The sequence below is a fragment of the Saprolegnia parasitica genome, assembly GCF_000151545.1.
Source record: "Saprolegnia parasitica CBS 223.65 unplaced genomic scaffold supercont2.2, whole genome shotgun sequence".
Classification (NCBI taxonomy): domain Eukaryota; phylum Oomycota; class Saprolegniomycetes; order Saprolegniales; family Saprolegniaceae; genus Saprolegnia; species Saprolegnia parasitica.
The window spans coordinates 432,713-453,873 of record NW_012156396.1 but is presented as its reverse complement, the minus strand read 5'-3'; the positions used below and the strand labels follow the sequence as shown (position 1 = coordinate 453,873).

General features: G+C 59.6%; 11 protein-coding genes across 11 annotated transcripts in view; 6 read left to right on the top strand and 5 right to left on the bottom strand.

The window, feature by feature from the left end:
* Positions 1–732: 732 nt before the first annotated feature.
* SPRG_00713 (hypothetical protein) lies at positions 733–3,348 on the bottom strand. The gene is made up of 10 exons (XM_012338935.1): positions 3,297–3,348; positions 2,748–3,240; positions 2,580–2,696; positions 2,486–2,537; positions 1,707–2,433; positions 1,525–1,659; positions 1,432–1,473; positions 1,318–1,380; positions 1,032–1,277; positions 733–981 (listed from the first exon to the last, which is right to left on the bottom strand). Exons 1-10 carry the CDS (start codon positions 3,318–3,320, stop codon positions 862–864), a joined length of 2,019 nt encoding a protein of 672 aa, XP_012194325.1. The 5' UTR covers positions 3,321–3,348; the 3' UTR covers positions 733–861.
* A 471-nt stretch (positions 3,349–3,819) lies between these two features.
* SPRG_00712 (hypothetical protein) lies at positions 3,820–4,852 on the top strand. The gene has a single exon (XM_012338934.1). The coding sequence runs from the start codon at positions 3,866–3,868 to the stop codon at positions 4,703–4,705; it is 840 nt and encodes a 279-aa protein (XP_012194324.1). The 5' UTR covers positions 3,820–3,865; the 3' UTR covers positions 4,706–4,852.
* Positions 4,853–5,301: 449 nt separating this feature from the next.
* Positions 5,302–5,896, top strand: SPRG_00711 (hypothetical protein; the record flags this gene model as incomplete). The annotated part of the gene is made up of 2 exons (XM_012338933.1): positions 5,302–5,313; positions 5,366–5,896. The coding sequence occupies 2 exons, from the start codon at positions 5,302–5,304 to the stop codon at positions 5,894–5,896; spliced, it is 543 nt and encodes a 180-aa protein (XP_012194323.1).
* Positions 5,897–6,291: 395 nt separating this feature from the next.
* SPRG_00710 (hypothetical protein) lies at positions 6,292–7,732 on the bottom strand (the record flags this gene model as incomplete). Its single annotated transcript, XM_012338932.1, has 4 exons — positions 7,521–7,732; positions 7,304–7,474; positions 6,852–7,250; positions 6,292–6,804 (listed from the first exon to the last, which is right to left on the bottom strand). The coding sequence occupies exons 1-4, from the start codon at positions 7,701–7,703 to the stop codon at positions 6,292–6,294; spliced, it is 1,266 nt and encodes a 421-aa protein (XP_012194322.1). The 5' UTR covers positions 7,704–7,732.
* A 622-nt stretch (positions 7,733–8,354) lies between these two features.
* Positions 8,355–9,412, bottom strand: SPRG_00709 (hypothetical protein). Its single transcript, XM_012338931.1, has 3 exons — positions 9,035–9,412; positions 8,775–8,982; positions 8,355–8,729 (listed from the first exon to the last, which is right to left on the bottom strand). The coding sequence occupies exons 1-3, from the start codon at positions 9,385–9,387 to the stop codon at positions 8,472–8,474; spliced, it is 819 nt and encodes a 272-aa protein (XP_012194321.1). The 5' UTR covers positions 9,388–9,412; the 3' UTR covers positions 8,355–8,471.
* A 732-nt stretch (positions 9,413–10,144) lies between these two features.
* On the top strand, positions 10,145–13,651 carry SPRG_00708 (hypothetical protein). Its single transcript, XM_012338930.1, has 8 exons — positions 10,145–10,518; positions 10,564–10,659; positions 10,703–10,952; positions 10,998–11,110; positions 11,154–12,369; positions 12,416–12,564; positions 12,610–13,376; positions 13,425–13,651. Exons 1-8 carry the CDS (start codon positions 10,162–10,164, stop codon positions 13,600–13,602), a joined length of 3,126 nt encoding a protein of 1,041 aa, XP_012194320.1. The 5' UTR covers positions 10,145–10,161; the 3' UTR covers positions 13,603–13,651.
* A 1-nt stretch (position 13,652) lies between these two features.
* Positions 13,653–15,204, bottom strand: SPRG_00707 (3-deoxy-7-phosphoheptulonate synthase; the record flags this gene model as incomplete). Its single annotated transcript, XM_012338929.1, has 5 exons — positions 14,713–15,204; positions 14,454–14,653; positions 13,960–14,400; positions 13,767–13,913; positions 13,653–13,721 (listed from the first exon to the last, which is right to left on the bottom strand). Exons 1-5 carry the CDS (start codon positions 15,179–15,181, stop codon positions 13,653–13,655), a joined length of 1,326 nt encoding a protein of 441 aa, XP_012194319.1. The 5' UTR covers positions 15,182–15,204.
* An 861-nt stretch (positions 15,205–16,065) lies between these two features.
* On the top strand, positions 16,066–16,679 carry SPRG_00706 (hypothetical protein). Its single transcript, XM_012338928.1, has one exon. The coding sequence runs from the start codon at positions 16,134–16,136 to the stop codon at positions 16,632–16,634; it is 501 nt and encodes a 166-aa protein (XP_012194318.1). The 5' UTR covers positions 16,066–16,133; the 3' UTR covers positions 16,635–16,679.
* Positions 16,680–16,737: 58 nt separating this feature from the next.
* On the bottom strand, positions 16,738–18,325 carry SPRG_00705 (hypothetical protein). The gene is made up of 2 exons (XM_012338927.1): positions 17,333–18,325; positions 16,738–17,282 (listed from the first exon to the last, which is right to left on the bottom strand). Exons 1-2 carry the CDS (start codon positions 18,049–18,051, stop codon positions 16,829–16,831), a joined length of 1,173 nt encoding a protein of 390 aa, XP_012194317.1. The 5' UTR covers positions 18,052–18,325; the 3' UTR covers positions 16,738–16,828.
* Positions 18,326–18,844: 519 nt separating this feature from the next.
* SPRG_00704 (hypothetical protein) lies at positions 18,845–19,290 on the top strand (the record flags this gene model as incomplete). Its single annotated transcript, XM_012338926.1, has 2 exons — positions 18,845–18,882; positions 18,942–19,290. 2 exons carry the CDS (start codon positions 18,845–18,847, stop codon positions 19,288–19,290), a joined length of 387 nt encoding a protein of 128 aa, XP_012194316.1.
* An 809-nt stretch (positions 19,291–20,099) lies between these two features.
* SPRG_18930 (hypothetical protein) overlaps positions 20,100–21,161 on the top strand; it is a gene marked incomplete at both ends in the record, with an annotated part of 1,699 nt that continues 637 nt past the window's right edge. Inside the window, 2 exons of the mRNA XM_012339417.1 lie at positions 20,100–21,088; positions 21,151–21,154. Coding sequence (XP_012194807.1) covers positions 20,100–21,088; positions 21,151–21,154 — 993 coding nt within the window. The remainder of the gene's footprint in view (positions 21,089–21,150; positions 21,155–21,161) is intronic.

Sequence of the window (21,161 nt, the reverse complement as noted above, 5' to 3'; positions counted from 1 at the left end):
GCGCGGGCAGAGACCGCGGGACCGAGCGCTGTTTCGCATCCGGCAAACTTGCATTTTTGCCGCCACCGTGCGTAATACAAAGCCACCGCCGACCGCGCTGCTTTGGCAGTCGGCAGCTTGGCAGCGCCGGCCGCCGCCATGAGCGATGCAGAGGCCGCCGCGCTTGGCGCCCCGCGGGCAGTCGTCGACCGAGCACTTCTTCGCGCTGTTGAGCGTCAAGTTGCCAAACGAGTCGACTTCGGGCTCGACATCTTCGTCGACCTCCGAGTCGGAGCTGTAGTAGTCGACGTCAATCATCTCGTCGTCCTCGTCGTCGTAGTCGTCGGCGGTCTCGTCGTGCATGACGACGTCCTTCGTCGGCGACGGCAGCTGGTTGTCACTGCTGCTGCTCTCGGCCATGATCGCGGATATCTGAAAATGAATGTCGACACCCGCCGCGCGCCGCAGCGTTCGTTGGCGAAACCCCCGAAACAACCGCAGCGGCGCCAAGATTAAATTGCATACAAATTGCAAGCTATTTAATGGATTGCAATGCTTTGCTCGTGGGTTTCGATATCTTCTGAAAGGCCACGCCCAAGCGACGTCGCATACAAACATCAAGTGTAAAGGGAGGGGTCCGCGCCATACGCGGCGTTTCGGCGCCGAATAACAAGAAAGGACGGACCAATCAGCGGCGTTGGAACCGAAGATGGATCGCCAGCGGATCGAACGTCCCGCGCGCTATCTTTCGATTCTTGGGAGGGACGGATGTACGCGTTCAATACAAAGAAGAAGACGTACAACGCGGATGGGTCTCGATACGTAGTACAAGGTACATTACCGCGGCGGCACGGCCAAACGCAGGTCGAAGGACTAGACTAACTAGGCAAACGCCTTGGACCACATCTTCTTCTCCTTCTCGGCTTGCTTCTTCATGTACGCCTTCAGGCGGTCGTGGCAGAGCACGATCGCACGGTCCTCCGGCGTCAACCGGTGGGCTTCCTACACACACACCACGCGCGCTGAAGAAGCGGTGTCGATGCACGCGATACCGTAATGTCGGCGTGGGCCTTCTCGTAGTCCTTGAGCTTTTCGTACGCAATCGCGCGGCGGTAGAGCGCCTTGGTGTTGGTCGCGTCCAGGTCGAGCGCGTCCTTGCAGTTGGACACGGCCTTTTGGTACGCCTCGAGCTTGAGGTAGCACTGCGCCAGGTTCAGGTACAAGCTCAGCTTGACCGCCGTGACTTCGGCCGCGTCTTCCGGGCGCAAATCGAAAAACTTGGACGCGTGCGTCAACGCCTACACCATGGTATACGATGAGGCAATGTTGGAGGGGCACCTTGACGTAGCGGGCCGCGGCGTGCTGCACGTTGCCGCCACGGAAGAGCTCGTTGCCTTCGTCCTACAGCCGGTCAGCCGGTCGTAATCGTGTAAACATGGCAACGGATCGCACCTTGTTCTTCATGACGAGGCGCATACGGTCCGGCGTCTTGAGCTACAGACAGAGACAATGTCAAATCGACGTGGCCCGCGGTGAACAACGCACCTTGCGAAAGTCATGGTCGTCGTCGTCCTTGACCTCCAGCGCTGCCTTGGCCGACTCAGCCTCCAAGTGCGCTTCGAGCGCAGCATCTTCCTTGGCGACAGCCGCAAAGTAGGCACTGCACGCGTTCGTAATGTCCTAATGCTATAGATGAGACATGTCGCCGTCCGAAGCGGCGGTCGTACGGTCTTGAGCTGCGCGACGCGCTGCGTGGCGAGTTCGAGCGTCGCGACCTCGGCTTCTTCCGAGTAGAACCAGTCTTCGGCCGCGTCCAAGAACGGGTTGAGCACGCTGTAGTCGATGAGGTGGCCGTGCTTCTGGCTCGCCTTGCCACGCATCTCGTACACGAACGTCTCGATCTCGTTGCGCTTGTTGGCGAGGAGATAGTTGGCTTCGTCCTGCGCCTGCATCGCCTTCTCGAGCGCGATCCACTCGGGCGACACGTCGACGTCCTGCGTCGCCAAGAGGTCTTCGGCCGACGCCGCGCCGACCGCGACCGCAGTCGCGCTGTCGAGCATGCGGCCCAACGGTACACTGTCGCCAACAGCCTTGGCGATCGCGGCCTGGAGAAGTGGCTTGCGAGTACCGCCACCGACAATCTCGACCGAGACCAAGTCGCTGCCTGCGACGTTCGCCGACGCCAAGAGGCCCGTAAGCAGCTGCTCAAGCGCAGACGCGTGCGCGGCGTTGAGCGCGTCAAACTCAGTCTTGGTGAGCGTGAGCGTGAGGTCGCAGTCATTGCCGAGGTTCTCGACTTGGACGATGGCTTCCGGGATCGTTGAGAGGAGCTTCTTGAGCTGCTCGCAGGCCGCAAGGAGCCGGCGGCCCTGGCGCGAGTGGCCCTGGATGTCGAGGCCGTGGGACGCCTTGAGCTTGGCCTGGAAGTGATGGAAAATCGACTTGTCAAAGTTGCTACAACACTCGCAGTGAGAAGAGTGGACGTGGCCGTGACATGACTCCGTACACCGAGCCGAGGTCGCCCTTGTACGCATGCGCCAGCACCGTTTCCCCCGTCGCTACTCGTCAGTGAGGACGCTGGCCTGTCGGAAAGAGCCTACCGTTGAGGCGCACCACCGCCGCGTTCGTCGTCGAGTGGCCGACATCGACAATCATGATCGTCTTAATCTCGGCCTCGTCCTTGATCGGGTGCTTGCGATGGAAGCAGCGCGCAAGAGCTACAGACACGGGCTCAGATCACAAGAATATGGTGCGTCGAATGGCCACACCAGCATCGTGGCCAACGACACCGGCCGCGCCAAAGCCTGCAATCTTGGCCGCTTGGAGAACGGCACGCTTCGCCGCGTCGCCCCACCCGCTCGGGACTGCGATACCTACGCGGATGTTTTCGAGCGGCGTGGTCTTGACGTTGCTCCCGATTTTGCCAAAGACCATGGCCAGAAGCTGCACCGGCGTGAAGAGCTTCTCGCCGTCGTTGTACTGGACCTGCGCCGCAGCCTCGCCGGACGCCGTCTGGACATACGTGGCACGCGGGCACGGATAAGCGGTCATCTGTGCAAGGACTTCTTGGTGCGACTTGCCGAGGAACATGTTGATATGGTCGACAGTGTTGGCCGGGTTCGTGCTCGACGACAAGACGGCGGCTTCGCCAAGCAAGCGCTCCTTGTCCTTGAAAGCCACGAGCGTCGCCGTGGTCATACCGCCCAATTCATTGAGAACGATTTCGCCCGACGGGCGCGCGACGACGCAGCGCTGGGACCCCTACAGAGCAGCATTAGAGGTTCCATGGCTGCTCGACGATGGAAGCCTGGACGCACGAGGTCAATGCCAATGTACTCCATGGTGTGAGGTTGACGTGCTGGAATGAGACCGACCAATGACACATGGTATCCGGACACGGCCACGACGACACATGCATTCTAAACACACCCCACATTAGTGAGAGCGCAGTGTGCGCAGGAGGCGAGTGGAGTTCTGTGCACTTGATGGGATTCATGCAAACGTGCGACTCGATATGCTAGCCACACATACAGCAATTGAAAGACATGTCATTAATGCCGAGATGCAGGGATATCAATGAGATCCCGCAACGCGCGCAGTGCCGCCTCGTGGTGTGTCTTCGGCTGCCTTCCAGGATGCCAAGTTGGGTGTTTCAAGCGTCCGGATACCATTGGCCCACACCGCCGAAACAAGTTCATTTCTTGTTAACGACGCATATTGAGCTATTTCGCAGTCTTAGTAGGATAGGATTATCCCGTTAAGTACATTGCTTGGAGTGTAAACTTTGGTGGATGAATATACATTCTTGTGAGTGGGCGTGAATGATGGTAGTAAGAAACCCAACTGCTCGCGCATCGGCGCGGCTGATTACCCAAGGCGGCGCTTCATGGACGAGACCCTAGTGTGCTCTGTGGAAGAGGCCCTGCGCGATGGCCTTGTCGCTGCCAGAATCGACGAGGCCATGGTCGACTACGTCGTCGAGCTCGTGCTGGCGGCCTGGGAAGATGCCTACACGACGACGATGGCCAAGCCACGCAAGAAGAAGGCCACGCCGCTCGAGCCGGACGCAGTGCGAGCGCAGTGCCTAGCCTCCGCCATTGAGGAAACGCTATTGGACGCGCAGCCTACGCTGCAGCTGGACCCAACCGCGGACATCCGGTCGCTCATCTCAGATACCCAGGCGCGGCTGCATGACGTGCTGTACCCACCGCCGCCTGCGCCAACGACATCGCCGTTTGTCGTAGGTAGCACGTGCTTGGCCATCTTGGAGGAAGACGACGAGTGGCATGAGGCAGAGATCACGTCGGTTGAAGACGTGGCCACGAAGCAATGCATCCAAGTCAACTTTATCGAGTTCGACAAGCGCCAGGACGTACCCATCTCGCTGGTCGTGCTGCCCGACGACATTGCAGAGAGCGATGTTGACGGCGTGTACGGCTGCGAGCTCTGCGAACGAGGCATGAACCTCACAGCGCACCACCTCGTGCCACGGCAGTGCCACGCCAAGTTTCTCCAGCGTGGGTTCAGCCGCGAGTACCTCAACCGGACGATTCTGATTTGCCGGCAATGCCACTCCAAGATCCACGCCACGGAGGACAACAAGGCGCTCGCAAGAGACTACAACACACTCGAGAAGCTCTTGGGCCACGAAGCGATTGCACGCTACGTTCAGTATGCAAGGAAGCAAAAGACGCGCGTGCGCCCGCGGGGCCAGAAACAAGGCTGAGGTGCAGCATAGACACTCCACTTGATGAATATCCGAAAACAACGGACCGATCGCTAAACGAACCAGCAATATTATAATAACACCTAGCCGCGACGCGACTGGCTACAGCGATCAACTGCTGTCGACGAGGGACACCTCCCATGGTCGCGAGCTACGAATACCATCGCAGACACGTTGGCTCTTCCAGGACTTTAGTGTGGCCATTTTCGAGGTCTACCTCGCCATGGGTCTGTGATCTTCTCGACAAGGAGCGAAGAAGCAACCGGTGGTTTGCATGGAACCACGATGCGCAGCTACTCCGTACCGTAGATGCTACTCGGTGTGGGACGACGGCCATCGCTTGTGATTTTTCGAACAACCCCGGAATTCCCACTTGTCATTTTAGGGTACGTTGTCGACAAAGGCGGTCGCCCCGCGGACCGTCTGGGCTGACATCGATAACCATTCGCCTGATAACACTGGCCGCGACCCATCCGCGGCGCGACGGCGCGTGCGAGTGCGCTGGCGTGCGGCGGAGATTGCCGAAGCAGCAACGGTCGTACCCCTTTTTGTCACTATTTCCGCGCGAGAACCCCCTTTTGCAGATTCAACGCGACATGGTTGTTGCCGTCAGATCATTTCTAAAAAACGACATCGAGCATCCGACAACGCGATCATCAGCAGCATGCGCTCGTCTCCTGTTGCCTGCCCGCCGCGCGCTGCCTCGCCGACGACCTCTGGTACCTCGACGCTAGCTTCGGCCTCAAGTACGAGGCCTTCTTGGCGCTCTCACCGACGGCGCCCGAGTCGCCGCCACCCACGCAGTGCCACCCGCGCATCTCGCTCACGTGGCCAAGCCGCTCGATGGACCCAAAAACGACACGAAACGAAGCGAGCGCACCGCGCCGAGTCGGCAATTACTCGCCGCAGACGCGGCGCCAGCGCATCCAGCGGTTCCATGCAAAGCGGCAGCAGCGACAGCTCAAGTTTGCGACGCTGCCCGACGACGGCGAGGACGAGCACGAGCACGACGCACAGCACAGCTGCCTCTCGTCACCGCTGTGGGTGCCGTCGCTGCCGGACGACGACCTCGAAGCAAGTGCGATGATTGACGACACGTTCCAAGAACTGTGCTTGCCAGATGAGGTTGGGTTCATCACCGACCACGACAACGACGACGACGACGACGTGCTCGAGAGTGTCGAGCTGTAGGCGCCGTCTTGTCTTATCTACCAGTAGTATATGTGTATACCTTATTCAAAACCGCGCACTTGTCGGTGATTTCGCTCGAACCTCCTGCGACCTCGTCTCTGTCGGCGTCATCCTGCCGCATGCCTGTCGGCGGCTGCCAAGAAGAGCCTCATCAGCTGCAACACTCAACTCGGTCGACAAGGCTCGCTTGGTAGTATGATCGTGTCGGCCTTGCCCGCGTCACCGGCTGGGTTCACCGCGCGCTGGTGCGTTCTTCACACGTGCGCAGTCTTTGCCCCTTCTGCAGCCATCGCCCGATTGCGTACCGGTACCAGTCCCACGAGCCGGCTCATACAGTGGGAGGGGCAACACATGGGGTCGTGAATTGCCTTAAAAAAGTACACTTCAAGTTTGAATTACGCGTGCTGGACAACCTCGGCGATGGCTTCGGCAATGTACTCGACGTTCTTCGAGTTGACGCCGGCCATCGAGATGCGACCGTCCTTGGTCAAGTAGATGTGGTGCTTGGCCATCATGCGGTCGACCTGCGGCTCCGTGAGGCCCGTGTAGCAGAACATGCCAATCTGGTCCGTAATGTGGTTCCATTCGGTCGTCGAGCCGTCAATCTTGGCAATGTTGGCCTTGAGGAGCGACCGCATCGAGATGATGCGATCGGCCATGCTCTTGCACTCGCCGTACCACTGGCGCTTGAGCTTGTCGTCGCCGAGGATCGTCGAGACGAGGAGCGCGCCGTGGATCGGCGGGTTCGAGTACATGGGGCGGATCAGGATCTTGAGCTGCGACTCGGCGCGCGCAGCCTCGTCCGCGTCCTTGCACACGACGCTGAGCGCACCGACGCGCTCACCGTAGAGGCCGAAGTTCTTGGCGTACGACTGCGACAAGACAATGTTGTGGCCGTCCTCGACAAACTACACAGGGGCGTGAGCTTGAATAGAGGACAATTGTGGTACGGTACTTGGCGAATGGCGGCAGCATCACGGTCGGCGTCGCCCGAGGCAAAGCCCTGGTACGCGCAGTCAAAGAAGACGACATGGTTCTTCTCCTTCATGGCCTTGGAGATCGCAGCCCACTGCTCCTTCGTCGGGTCAACACCCGTCGGGTTGTGAGCGCACGCGTGGAGGAGGAACACCGACTTTTCGGGGGCGCCCTGGATATCGCTCATCAAGCCCGAAAAGTTGAGGCCGCGCGAGGCCGGCTCAAAGTAGGCGTAGCGACGGACGTCGAGGCCAGCATCCTTCATGATCGGAATGTGGTTGCCCCACGTCGGGTTCGGCAAGTAGATCGGCGTGTTCTTGCCCAAGAAGCGGGCAAAGAACTCGCCAGCGAGACGGCAGCCGCCCGTGCCCGAGATCGTCTAAATGCGATGCACGATAAGATTTCTATCGCAGCGCTTCATGGATAGCGTACCTGGACACCGGTGACGCGGCCATCCTTAATGGCCTTCGAGTTGTCGCCGTAGGCGAACTTCAAGGAGAGGTCGACAAACTCCTTGATACCGGCAATGCCAGCGTATTCCTTGTTCTTCTTGGCGTCAATGAGGCGCTTCTCGGCTTCCCAGACCGACGGAAGGACGTACGGCTAGAGCCACATACATGAGCCACTGGCGAGAGGCGGCGAAGCGTACCTTGCCGTTGTCGTCGCGGTACGCGCCGACGCCGAGCGAGACCTTGCGGGCGTCCGTGTCCTTGTTGAACTTTTCGGTGAGGCCCAAGATCGGGTCCGCGGGGCCCATGGGCACGTCCTTGAGCCAGGACATGGCGCGGGTCTGGAGCTTCGTGGAGCGGAGAAGGCGGCGCGCGTGCAGCATCTTCCTAGTTCAGCGAGAATGGATTTGTGGCGAAATCCTTAGTTTGGCAATCCAAATCCGGTTGCCGCGTGTGGTCATAGATGTGGCACGTGCCACTTCACTTGGGTTTCGTATGCCATCCGGATAAAATAGATCCACCAGGATTCTTGTGGTGGGCTTTTTGATGCAGTCACAGAGAGAAGTGTCCCAGCCCGACCTTTGGCTGGCCACGCCGGAGCTGCTGCCGGATGGCTGGCCGCACCCGCGCCACGCTGCCCCGCCATCCGACGCGACCCACTGCATGGGCGTGGGCCGCATCCTGGCGCCCGCCGCCGCCGCCAACGACGCCATCGAACGTCGTGCGCTGTCCCTGCCACCTGCGTAGTATCTTTAGAGCGAGAGGGCGCTTGAAGTGTTGCACTCATCCACGGATGCGGCCTTTTGCACGTGACAGCCGCCGCCGACGCTACGCATTTACACCAACGAGCGCCAGGTATCGGCGCACGCTCGAACCACGTGGATTTCACTGCAACGTGGGCGTGGCTGCGGTCGCGTAGGCGGTTGCGTACATCGCATCGAGGCCGCCGCGAAGGCAAAGGAAGCGCCGGCCTTTCAATTGGGTGCACTTTCCGACGTCAGGCCACTTGCCGGACGGTCTTTGGTCTTGGGCACGTGCATGGGATGAGCCCGGATCGAATCTGGCGCCAGACAGCGGCAGCGTCCACGGAGCTCTCAAAGCATCCCGGTGACATGTTGGAGTGTGGACTTAAAAACGACGACTCTCAGATCTCATCTCAACGTTTGGTACCCCGCATCGTAGCGCTGGGCGGCCAAGAGCACTCCGACGCCGAGCACGGTCCCGACGCCCATGTACGCGAGAAACTCGTAGCCGTGGTGCGGGTCGACAGCCGCGTCGTGGGGCACTCCGACGCTGCGCACGTTGGCGTCGTTCTTGATCGTCTCGGCCCCCGACAAGAGCGGCGCCAGCGCCTTCATCCAGTCGTCGTACGTCCATGACGCATCGGCGTCAAATGGCACTTCGTTCAGCTATCACCTGACGCATGAGGGACCGGCATCGTCCAGAAACTGTACCAGGTACATGGGCGTGCCCGAGATGCCACGTGTGCACGCATACTTCCACTCCGTGCGCGTGTCCACGTCCATTTGCGTGCCGCCGTGGCCGGTCATGCCCTCGGCCCACTGCGTATCCGTGAGCTCCGGGAACGTCTTCTTGGCTAGGGCACCGATTTGGGCCGTCACTTGCTTTTGGCCGAGCGTCTCCGTGGCCTTGTTCCAGTACCTACTCATACGAGATGGTCATCACCTCTCTACGCTTCGATAATACTGCATACGCGTCTTGGTTGGCATAGACGGCCTCCATCCAGCGCGTAAAGGTGTCGTCGCCGAGTGCGTGGGCGATCGTGCGGCTCGCCTGCGCAAACGAGTAGGCGTTGTGGTGGTACGGCAACGGGAACTGATGGAAGCGCAGGCGGAACGCGCTCGACGAGAGGTTGGCCGCCACTTGTTGCAGTGCCGGATACGCGGCCTTGCTGTCGGGGCAGAGCAGGTCGATGAACATGTCGAGCTGGATATGCGCGTCGGCGCTGCCTTGGGCGTACGTAAAGCCGGGCGGCGACGCCGGGATCGGGACTTGAGCGGTTGCGAGGCCGACGGCCGTCGCCAGAGCGAGCAGGAGGCGCGACATCTTGGGCACGTTGAACCAGTTGCGGAATGCCACGGTCGTGCGCCGAGCTTTTTTCGCCGAAACACGGCCGGATGCGCCGGATACGCTCGTCGCGCTTTTTCATTGGTCGTTCGGATTATAGCGGACCAATGGCATGCGAGTATCTTGAAGAAAATCGAACCAGCGACCACCGTTGCACGACATCACGGGACAAGTTGCATGCCCGTTGGGCTTCCCGGCAGTACGACCGAGGCGCCGACTCATCCCAGAACCACTGGTGCTTGGCGACTGGGACGGACGGTCTGGATCCTCGCAGATACGCCATCGCTTTTGCACCTAGGATGCACCAGTCTGGGCTCCGCCGCGTGCTAGAAATTACACACAGCACACAGCTGGCGAAACATAGACAATACTGTAGACACTCGCACGGGTTCTTGCGCTGATGCCACTCGCAAAGGCTCGCCGAGGCGGCTTCCGTGGCCTTCGAAAGGCGCAACGAGGCACGACCGAGCATCGAGGCGTCGTGCGTGCAGCTGCCCGCCCATCTGGTCGCCAAGATCGTTTTTGAATCTACCGAGCACGGCAGCGAATTTCTTTATCGAAGGCTTGGCGTTAGAACTCTGCCGCGCTTGCGAGCCGAAGTCACCTCGTGCTTGGGATTGTGCAGCCAACGCAGTTCTCTTGTTTCGGGAACTGGTGGCAACGCATTTCAACCAATTACAACCTCGATCCTGCCATTGTGCATCTCTGATTGGCTATAACGCCTCAAGATCGCGACCATTTCGAAATTGCAGCATGGAGGGCAGCGTGGCCATGGACCCCCGGTACCTGCGGCAGCCAGGATCACGAGCCGAGCGACAAGTGCTACATGGCGATGGTCGATATGCACGCGATGGACTTCCTTCCACGGGCCTCTTCTCACCGCTGACACAGCTTCACTCGGCCTTCCACAAGCGCCATGAGACCCGTCGCCGGCCCGAGTCCAACCCGATGGCCATGGCTTACAACCGCGCGATGCAGAACCGCCGAGCCATCCAGCTGCCACCGCGGCCTTTCTCCTTTCGCCAGCGCCAAGGCAAGCTCGACACGCGGACCATCGCCCAAATCGACCTGAACAAGGTCGTGCGGGAGACCGACATTGACACAATTCAGGTACGCGCTCTCTTGGCGCCGAACGTACAGAGACCGGCCGAATAGAACCACTTGGAGAACCTGGCTTTCTCGGACGTGACGCTCCAGGACGTCAATCAGTATTCGGACGAGTACTTTCTCAAGCTCTTCCAAGTCGCGCAGGTATGTGCGCGGTCCTTGTCTTGGCTCGTAGAAGACATTGTAGCTGACCGTCGAGTACCTCTTGAACGTCCAAGAGTCACTGGTGCTGCACACGGAGGACCTCGAGACGCAGTGTGACCACGTCGCAGCCGACTGCAAGACGCTCGAGGCCGAGAATCAAAAGTTCGATGCTGAAGTGAAGTTGCTCAAGCAAGAAATCCAACAAAAGCAGAATACGATTGCGACCTTTGAAATGATGCTCCTCACGCAGCAACGCAGCGCATCCGTGCCCTCGACGTCGCCAGCATCCGCGCGTACGTCCTTTGTACTCGCCGCTACGATGTATCAAAGTCTCGTAGCCGTCGACTGCGTGTTCTGCAACAAGAAGTTTCTCTCGACCGAGTACCTCGTGAAGCACCAAAAGAAAAACACTTTGACGACTACAGCAAACTCAAAGCGACCAAGCCGGTGCGTCGCCTCTCATACTTATGGAAGCGTCATCATCTACGGCCTAGGGACCTCCGCCCGTACAAGCACCGCCGCCCGTACAAGCACCGCCGCCCGTACAAGCACCGCCGCCCGTGCAAGCACCGCCGCCGATCGAGACGCCGCCGCCGATGGTGGTCGAGCCAGCCAAGCCCACCGTGCCCGATGTCAGCATGGTGTCGGCGCTGGTGGCCGCCAACACGACGGCGCTCACCAAGCAGCTCGAGACGCTGCAGGCGCAGCTCCTTCAGGACAAGTCGGAGCGCGCGAAAGAGACGCAGCTCCTCCAGCAGCAACAACACACTTTTGCACAGAGCATCGTCGAGCAAATGGCGCGCATGCAGCAAGCGCTGCAGGACATGCAGGCCAAGACGCAGTCCGAGTGGATGCACTTTACCGAGGAAATTCTCAAGGCCAAGCCGCGGGCCGCCGACCACATTGGTCACGTCGTGCAAGACACGGACGAGAAGCTCACGCGCGAGATGGTGCAAGACCTCATGAAGCAGCGAGAGAAGGAGCTCGAGCGGCGCCTTCAGCTCGAGGCCGAGCAGCGCGAGTGGGCGGCCCGCGAGCTCCAGCTGCAAAAGCAACTCCTCGACGAAAAGCAAAAGCAAACGACCAACGAGCTCACGCTCACGCACTTGATGGCGCTCGAAGCGCAAAAGTACGGTCTCGACTACGGACTCCCGCCTTCCGCAGCACCCACCGTCGTGGTCGTCGAGCGAGATCCGGCACCGGCACCACCAGTTGTGGTCGCGGAAGAGCCCAAGCAAGCACCACCACCGCGTCTAGTGCGGCAACCGTCGATCCGAGTGCCTGAAGTCGTCCCGAGTCCGGTACTAACAACGGCAGCACCGCCAAAACCTATGGTTGTGGAAGCACCGCCGCCCACACCGGCCCCCGCACCGGTGGCTGCGACACCACCGCCTGTTGAAATCGAGACGCCGCCAGCGGAAAAAGAAGCACCACCAACGCCTGAAGTACGAGAACCGGTGTCAGCGCCAAGCGAAGATACGCAGTTGCGTCGTCTACATGCTGCGGCAACGACCATCCGTCGAGTGACCATGGGCTTCCTCACGCGGTCACGCCTCGCGCATCCACACAGCTGGCATCTCCGCCTGCAAGGCCACGATGTGACAGTGCCCGTGACGCCCAACACCACAGCACTCGACGTGCGCCGCGTCATCGCCTCGGAGCTCGGCAACATTGACCTCCATCGCGTGTTGCTGCACGACGTCCACTCTGGTATTATCCCCTTTGTCTGCGGATGTTAGCTGATGGCATCTGGTAGGCGACGAGTTGCCCGGGTCCTTCTTGGTGTTTGAGACCAACGGGCACTTGGAGATTGAAATCATTCCTGCCATTCACGACGATGCGCACCACTTTGCGGTCATTGACGAGCTCGTGCACGACTTGGCCACGCAGAAGGGCCAGATTCAAGTAGGATGCGCTATGTATCACGTTGATACAAACTGCGGGGTGTAGAGCTTGCGCACGGATACGCTGCCAGCGCACGTGCGACCCGAGAGTGCAACCGTGCTGTCAGCGCTCGTACGGCTTCAAAGCGCTGCTCGGGGCATGCTTGCTCGGCGCGAAGCATCGTCGCGGCGCATTGACCGCCTCGTCGACGCGCGGCTCGCGCAACTGCAAGCGCCGCAGGTGGTCATTGCCCACAAGCCGACGCTCGCCGAGGTGCACAGGCGCAAGGTCACGGACGCGCTCCACGCCAAGCTCGTCGCCTTCCAAGTCGGCAAGTCGACAGACCGGATTCCGAGGCAGCTCTCGAAAGACGCGTACGAAGCGTCCATGAAGCAGCTCACGGCGGCGCGCGAGGCGCAGCCACCCGAGGTCCAAGCGCGCATCGCCGGTCTTCTCAGCATGATCCACGACGTGAGTGTCTCGCAGTACGATGCCGCGGCCGCCAAAGAGAAGGAAGCGACGGCGAAGGCCGCGACGTCCATTCAGTCGGTTGCGCGCGCGGCCCTCGCGCGCAAAATGCTGCAAGAAATGCTGGCAAAGCATCGGCCAAACGAAGAGCTTGACGCCGAGGCATCATTGACCACCAGGGGCGAGGCTACAAACGATGCCAAGGCGACTGCCAAACCCACGGATGACGACGACGAGGCCAAGCCGAGCGCCGAGCCGATACAAGCACCTGTCGACGATGCGCCCAAGACAAGACCGAGCTCGGTCAACGAAGATGATGGTGCGATGACCATTGACGAGTTCAACGACGACGATGCAAAGCCCGCGTACGCATTCGAGTCTCGCTCGCATGTCGAGGCTAATGATGTGCCTAGGCCGGCGACGACGGCAGCCCTTGAAAAAGCCGTGCTGCAGGACGAGTACGACGAAGAGCGCACCAAGCTCGCGGCGCTCAAGGAGGCGAGTGCGCGTGTGATATCGCCCTTCTCGCGCGCGCCGCTGCAGTCGATGCGGAGCGCCAAGCGCGGCTCGAGCTCCCAGAACGCACGGTAGTAGCCATCGGCAAGGATTGGATCTTGTTAGATAATCATCAACTACACTATTTACTTGTTGGCCTTGTGGACCGCCCGGCGCTGGCGCACCGCGTCCGCAAGCACTTCGAGCGTCGAGAGCTACACGCAGATGAGAAAAGACCAGATCTAGAATCCATTGCGTACCGTGTCTTCCCAGCCGATGCAGGCATCCGTGATGCTCTGGCCGTACACCAAGGGCGCGTTCGGAATGAGCTTTTGCGCCCCTTCGACAATGTTGGACTCGAGCATGATGCCGCAGATGCGGTCGTCGCCCGCCGCAATCTGACGCGCCTACAAAGAGGTGAGAAATCGTGTGCGAATTGGAGAGGCGGCGTACGAGGTCGGCAGCGACAAGCGGCTGGTTCTTGTGGTCCTTGTTCGAGTTGCCGTGCGAGCAGTCGACCATGACGTTTTGGGGCTGGTTGACCTTCTTGAGGAGCGCCGAGACCTTCTCCACGTGCTCGGCCGCGTAGTTGGGACCGGTGCTGCCGCCACGGAGAATGACGTGGCAGCAATCGTTGCCCGTCGTCTTGACGATTGCCGCCAAACTCTGCGACGAGACCGAGAGGAAGCAGTGCGGGTGGCCCGACGACACGACGGCGTCGACAGCCAATTGCAGCGACCCACCCGTGCCGTTCTTGAAGCCAATGGGCATCGAGAGGCCGGACGTGAGCTCGCGATGGAGCTGGCACTCGGTCGTGCGCGCGCCAATCGCGCCCCAGCTCACGAGGTCGCAAAAGAACTGCGGAGAAATCGTGTCGAGGAATTCGCAACCCGCCTAGGAATCCATTGGCGTCAGCGATAAGACCTCAGATGTAAGAATAAGCATACCGGGAGGCCCATCTCGTTGATCTCGGCGAGGAGCTCGCGCGCGACGCGGAGACCCTTGTTGATGTTGAACGTGCCGTCAATGTCCGGGTCGTTGATCAAGCCCTTCCAGCCGACAGTGGTGCGCGGCTTCTCAAAGTACACGCGCATGATGATGAGCAGATCCTTCTCCATCGCTTCTTGGATCGGCTTCAGCTTGGTCGCTACAAGATTCAAAATGGAATGAGCTATCTTCGTCAAAGAAGAAACTCGCACGTATTACCGTAGTCCTTGGCCGCCTCCACATCGTGGATCGAGCACGGGCCGACAACGACAACGAGGCGGTCGTCGACGCGGCGAAGGATGTTGGCGACGCCCTGGCGGCCCTTGTTGACCGTGCGTGCGATTTCAACCGTGCGCGGAATCTCTTCGAGGAGGCACGCGGGCGGCAGAAGCGGGCGGATTTCGGCAATCCGCACGTCGACGAGGGCGTGCTTGTCCATGAGCTTGACGTCTTCGCCGTTTGTGATGGACGTCTCGCGACCTCGGCGCGACTCGACACGGTCGCGACGCGGCTCTTGGTTGTCGACGGTGCGCTTGCCGTCCTTGCTCTCGATGTTGGACGCAGGTTGCTGCTGCTGCAGGTGCAGGCCCAGGAGGAGACCCATGGTCCCGCCCCACGCGAGCGTGAGAGCAGCGACGGCGACGCTGAGTAGCAGTGTGGTGTTGGCGGACGGCGACGGACTCGACATGGCAGCGGCGGATGAAAATCCAGAATGAACTGTGAAGTTGAAGCCACGGTATCCTGTGCCCGCCGTCACAAGGTGGGACAGCGTACGTACATTGGCGTACATTTATGTACGATCAAGTGGGTACGCTCAAATTGATCGGATCGCCTGGGTGCAGCATGACAATGGACGGTACGGAACGTACGGGACAGAGCCACAAACTTTTTCCAGCGAGACCTTGTGGCCAAGATCGCGAATTGCGCGATCAAGGAACGCTGGCAACCATTGGCCCTTGGTTGCCCGAGCTACCAGCAGCGTAATCGTACTATCGTTAGGAGGACTACCTTACGTGCTTTGTCTCTATATGCTCGCGGTACCACAAGTGACAATGAGGTCGATCGGCTGGCGGCCTTGTCGCGTTCAAGAAGGACGCCGCTCACGGCCCCGAAAGAAAACAGTTTGACCATATTATTGGAATCTTCACCTCTCAATACCATCCCGCAGTAAAGCGTTTACCCGTATTAATCTTTCGCCTTTTACCTCACCTCTCAATACCTGATCGTGCAGTGCTATCAACGTCTTGTCCCTGGAAGCTGACGATGTGACATCGATGATACCGCCCGCCTCTACGAGCGGTACCTTTGTGGTCATAGAATCCGCAAGTCAGTCACTATCTCGCATACATGTAGCAGGCTTTGGCATCGCGTTGGTGTCGTGCTAATACGATATGCATAGCCTCTAGCACAGAGCAGGTTGCTATCAAGAGCAAGCGTAGTACCACCTGGCGCTTGATCAATCGGTGACGTGTACTTAACCGAGAGTATGGGTTCGGCTCGTCTAGTCGAACGGTTTGCGGTTTGAACCGCTCAGATTGCAGTTGAGGGATGACCCAAGGAATGTTTGCGAAACACGCGATCGGGGAGCCAGCGACCGGTCGAGAGCGATCCATTTTCGACCTTGCAGAACGAGTAGTAGCATGTCTGGCCCTGTGAACAAGCTCGGAAAGCTCGTCGCCAAGATCAACAGCAGCGGCGCGCCGGCCTTTCTCCGCGAAGGCGCGCTCAGCACGGCGTTCAACGCGCAGGTCAAGATGGCCGGCGTCGCCGGTATCCACGTCGAGACGCTCACCGAGCAGAAGAGCGTCGTGTCGCTCAAAAACACGTTCCGCGTCCAGAACCACATTGGCGGCGTCCACGCGTGCGGCATGGCGCTCCTCGCTGAGTCGGCGTCGGGCATGGTCTTTGGCATGAACGTGCGCGACTCGCACCTCCCGCTGCTTAAGTCCATGTCGATGAGCTACGTCAAGCGCGCCAAGGGCGACCTCAAGGCCATTGCGACGCTCACGGATGCCCAGCGCGAAGAAATCGCCAAGTCCGACAAGGGCGAGGTGCTCGTGAACGTTGTTGTCACCGACTCGGCCGGCGACAGCCCCGTCGAGTGCGAAATGCGCTGGGTCTGGGTGCCCAAGCGCAAGTAGATAGTCCTCTTTTGACTTTAAAATTCTACGTGTCTTGCGTGCGCCGAGCTCCATCTATAACGCGACTCGAATGGCATCAATGTCGACAATGACACGGCGTCAAACGATATGCAAGATGACATGAATTTGTGTTATCCATCAAAATATACAAGGCACGTCGCCAATTTCAAGCCGGTCAATGAATATGCATCGCATTAGCAGCGCTGGAGCACTTGCGCACGCTGGGGCACAAAGGCCTTGCGGTGGAAGACGCCGACCTTGTCGCCGCTCTGCTCCCACTTGAGCAACGTCGACCGGTGGCTCTCCATGACGTGCTTGACGGTCGAAAAGCCTCCAATGACCGCCTCGAGCTTGTCACGGCTGCGAATGTCGACAAGCGTCAGGCTCGGCAGCGTCAAGCACGCGACGACGGACGACGACGTGAGCTTCATGCAGCCCCAGAGCCGGAGCTCTTTCAGCAACGAGAGCGATTTGGCGAGCTCCCAGATTGCCGCGTCCGTGAGTCGCCAGCACTGCGACAAGTTCAAGCTCCGGAGCTTGGGCGTGCCCGCGCAGAGCGCCGAGACGGCAGCGTCCGTCATCTTGTAGCAGTAGCGCAGGTTGACGTCTTCGAGCAGCGGCATGTGCTTTGCAATACAAGCCACGACACTAGTTTCGGACACTAAGAAATCTTGCAACGACGATGTCCGCAAAAGTACCTGTCGGTCACCTTGTGGCAAAAACGCAAGTTGAGGCGCTTCATGTGGCCGCAAAGCGGCGCCGCGGCCTCCAAATGCGTCATTGCAACGTTGTGGCAGTTCTGGAGGCTAAGATCTTCGACGGCCGAGCCACCGACTGCGTTCAAACAAGTGCCTGTAATCGCATGGCAGCCCTGGAGGTCGAGGACGCGCAAGGTCGACGCGTTCGCCGAGACGATCGCAGACACGGTCGCGTCATCAATGCCAAGATCATGGAGGCGCACTTCACGGAGCCGCGTGCAAAACTGGGCAAGCTTTGCGATCGACGCGACGGGCAAATTCGCGCAGCGCTCGAGACGGAGGACGACAATGTTCTGCAGCATTGCCAGGGCCTCGGGCGATTCAAAGACACTCGGCTCGATACCGTCGCAGCCAACGAGGTGCAGCTCTTCGATTCCGCGGCCAAATCGCTGGAAGATGCTGGCCCACGTCTCGGCGGTCCAGACGCGCTCGCGGGACGACGCGCAGAGGTACTCGGTCTTGGCCTTGCACGCGTCGCAGGCGCCGCAAAACGACTGCATGCGACGTACCAGAGGCTCGCGGGCATTCGTGCGGCTCGTGCTCAAGAAGCGCACCTTGTCGCGCACGTCGAGGTAGCCGAGGACGTGGGCGAGCGTCGCCGAGCTCAAGGCCGCGAAGCCATCGCCCTCGGCGGCGGCGGACAGGCGTCCGTCGCTCATGTTGATTCTTCTTCGATACGTTGTCGTCAGGCGCTTACGTGTGTTGACAGGAGACGGCGCGGGTTTCGTGACTACGGGCGGTGATCCACTGGTGTTGCGGGCAGTCCTTGAGCATAAAGCAGGTAGAGACGGCGTGGGCGAGCGTTCGGAGGGTAACGCTACGACGATCTGTGGGTCTCTGCGGGAGGGACCTTGGACGCGTGTAGTGCGGTAGGTGAACGGAGCGCGACTTGCCGCTGCTTCGTTGACTTGGAGACTGTTTACTGTCGCGGGCTCATTGGCTCATCCGTGGGACAGATTCTACCCTGTTTAAACGTCCACCGACTCCATTTTATACCTACATTTATGTTGGCATACAAAGGATAAGATCAAGGTGCAGAAATGGTTTTAAAATATTGCACGATGACGACATGTGTGGCAGGCGTGTTGGCAGGCACTAAAAGCACGCAACTTTGCCGCTTGAGAACGTGGTGCGAAGGCACGGGCTGCGACAATCGCGCACAGTAGCCTCGACGAAGGAAACACTTGCATGAATCGCTGAAGGTCGACTTGTGACAGGCAGGAATAGATCGGTCCAACTGCACTACATGCTGGACTTCAACGCTGCGGCGCTTGCGCTTGGACGCCAAGATTCATGCGCCAAAACTGCGTTTGTTTAGCCGAAAGTGTCGCGCCAAGCTCAACACACGAAATTAAATACCATGAACGGGGCTGTTTTATGCAATATTTTAACCAGCTGGAAATGATGCCGGAGTTATCCCGGACCACAACGCGATCTTCTCGAAACACAGAAATGAGCGCGGACAAGCTTTTGGCCGACGTCCTCGGAGCGTACTGCCATGAGCATGAGGATGCGACCGAGGAAGAGAGATCATGGACATGGACCCTAGGGACCTCCCGCGCTTCCTCAAGCAGGTACAAGCGCTCCAGGACAAGCATGCGTCGACGACGGCAGCTCTGCACAAGCAAGATGCGCGGGTCCGCGAGCTCGAGAACCAGGTCGCGGGCTTGCAGAACGACTACCTCGCCATCTCGATGGACGCAACCTCTCGCGAGCATGCGAGCCAGCGCCATCTTCTTCTTTCCTGTGTCCAAGCGACGACCTTTGCGCTGGCGCATGGCCATCAGTTGAACCCAACGACGCAAGTTCCCGTGCTTCATGTGATGGACTCGTTCCTGCAAGACATGGTAGACACGTATGCGTACGAAGAAGAGGTCACAAGCATCGACATTAGCTAGAGGCGGACGCCGATCCGATGACTCTCAAGTGCATTGTGTCAACCCTTGGGAGCGTCCTGCAGGACTCCGCGTGCTTGCTCTTGCCATCAATCCTCGCGGCTGTCGAGAGCATCTTCATCAAGCTCACACTTCTCACTGGTATGCATTGCCATCGTTCTCATGCGAACTATGCTCATCACCTGCAGTCATGATTCCGTGCAGCATGCTCCAAGTGCTCGTTCCCATCTTTAACCTCATGGCCAAAAGGTAAGTCCCAGGACCTCGCTGCGACGTGCTACTCCGATCGTAGCTCCTGGGGCACGTCGGTGCTTGTGGGCTGCAACCTGGTCGTCCCATTGCTCAAGATCGTCGTCTCCGGTTTGTCGTGCTTGCTGCGGCCATGGATTGAACGTTGGCTGTGCAGATGGACTCTGCGATACGATCGCATCCTCGGTATATGTGGCGCTCCTAGCGCTCCTCCAGCACTTGCTGCAGCACACTAAGTACCACGCAATGAAGCAGCAGCGCCACGACGCGACGTTCCACTTCTTTAAAGTGTACGGAGCCTCCTATCGACGGGTTTTCCATCTCTCTGGTAGCATCACGAGCTCTCGGGACCGGTGCGTGCTCGACCTGGTGCGTCTGAGCCCATGTTGTTGTTATGTTGCTTGACGCTAATGCGTCTAGGCCCGGCGCATGCACGAAGAATTTCGGCGGTACCAAGCGTAGGTAGAGGACTCGCCGAATAGAGCGCGGTTCAAATATTATCCGGATGATCCGGTCTAACACAACTGGTGGCAACACAACGGGGATTTCGCGCGACCACGGCCATGTCCACAACACCGCAGGAGACCAAGCCCCAGGCGAAGGCCCAAGCGAAGAAGGCCAAGGCTAAGCCGCAGACCGAAAAGCAGGCGCCCAAGGCCGCGCCGGCAGCGAAGGAAGCGTCCAAGACCAAGGAAGCGTCCAAGCCCAAGGAAGCGTCCAAGCCCAAGGAAGCGTCGAAGGCCAAGTTTAACAAGTCCAAGCGGCCTGCTCAGGAGCAGCCCAAGGGTAGCAAGCCGTCGGGCCAGTTCAACGCAGGCAACCAGAGCAAGGGACCGCACGCAGGCAAGAAGAACGAGCAAACCAAGCCGTTCCAGAAGCGCAAGGCGACGGATGGCGCACAAGGTGGTCCGCCAACGAAGAAGCCGATGATGAAGAAGCAAAAGGATAACCCGGAGACGGTCAAGCTCAACAAGGAGCTCGCGCAGTTTGCGAGCCGGAAGCAATTTGCCGAGGCCAACGACGTGTACGACCGCGCGCGCGCCGCCAAGCTCGCCAACTCGTACACGTACGTCAACATGATGAACGTGTGCGTGCGCTGCGGCGAAATGGACGCCGCCGTCGGTGTCTTTAACGCGATGAAGACGGCCAAGATCGAGCCCGACGTCGTGGCCTACACGACGCTGCTCAAAGGTCTCTGCGGCGAAGGAAAGCTCTCGACGGCGCTCACGTATGTCAAGGAGATGGAGACCAAGCGCGTGCTTTTGAATGTCCGCACGGTCAACACGCTTCTCCGCGGCTGCATCCTAGTCGGCGCGGTCGCGGACGCCGAAAAGATCTTCGACGACATGCCCAAGTGGAAGGTGGTCCCGGATGTGTCGACGTGGGAGTACATGATCGCTCTCTGCTGCCGTAACCTCCAGCTCAAGAAGGCGCTGTCGCTTTTTGGGAAGGGTCTTGTCGCGCTCGGTACCGAAATGTCGACCAACCCGAACGTCCTCTTGAGCATTGCGCGCGCGGCCACGATCCTCGGCGATTGGACGAACGCGCAAAAGTACTTGGCGATGACGAAAGCCTGCCTCGACTCGCTCGACGCCGCCAAGGACGATCCGTCAGCGGCGTCGGCG

What these genes read in the sequence shown, in the direction of transcription:
- SPRG_00713 (XM_012338935.1), bottom strand. Translation starts at nt 3,320, where the DNA reads ATGGAGTACATTGGCATTGACCTC. An exon ending in TGTCGTTGGCCACGATGCTG is followed by an intron (nt 2,697 to 2,747) that starts GTGTGGCCATTC and finishes CCGTGTCTGTAG; the next exon opens with CTCTTGCGCGCTGCTTCCAT. An exon ending in ACGACCATGACTTTCGCAAG is followed by an intron (nt 1,474 to 1,524) that starts GTGCGTTGTTCA and finishes CTCTGTCTGTAG; the next exon opens with CTCAAGACGCCGGACCGTAT.
- SPRG_00712 (XM_012338934.1), top strand. Translation starts at nt 3,866, where the DNA reads ATGGACGAGACCCTAGTGTGCTCTGTGGAAGAGGCCCTGCGCGATGGC.
- SPRG_00709 (XM_012338931.1), bottom strand. Translation starts at nt 9,387, where the DNA reads ATGTCGCGCCTCCTGCTCGCTCTGGCGACGGCCGTCGGCCTCGCAACC. An exon ending in GTCTATGCCAACCAAGACGC is followed by an intron (nt 8,983 to 9,034) that starts GTATGCAGTATT and finishes TCGTATGAGTAG; the next exon opens with GTACTGGAACAAGGCCACGG. An exon ending in CGGGCACGCCCATGTACCTG is followed by an intron (nt 8,730 to 8,774) that starts GTACAGTTTCTG and finishes GTCAGGTGATAG; the next exon opens with CTGAACGAAGTGCCATTTGA.
- SPRG_00708 (XM_012338930.1), top strand. Translation starts at nt 10,162, where the DNA reads ATGGAGGGCAGCGTGGCCATGGACCCCCGGTACCTGCGGCAGCCAGGA. An exon ending in GCTGCACGACGTCCACTCTG is followed by an intron (nt 12,370 to 12,415) that starts GTATTATCCCCT and finishes GGCATCTGGTAG; the next exon opens with GCGACGAGTTGCCCGGGTCC. An exon ending in GACGACGATGCAAAGCCCGC is followed by an intron (nt 13,377 to 13,424) that starts GTACGCATTCGA and finishes TGATGTGCCTAG; the next exon opens with GCCGGCGACGACGGCAGCCC.
- SPRG_00706 (XM_012338928.1), top strand. Translation starts at nt 16,134, where the DNA reads ATGTCTGGCCCTGTGAACAAGCTCGGAAAGCTCGTCGCCAAGATCAAC.
- SPRG_00705 (XM_012338927.1), bottom strand. Translation starts at nt 18,051, where the DNA reads ATGAGCGACGGACGCCTGTCCGCCGCCGCCGAGGGCGATGGCTTCGCG. An exon ending in TGCCACAAGGTGACCGACAG is followed by an intron (nt 17,283 to 17,332) that starts GTACTTTTGCGG and finishes GTCCGAAACTAG; the next exon opens with TGTCGTGGCTTGTATTGCAA.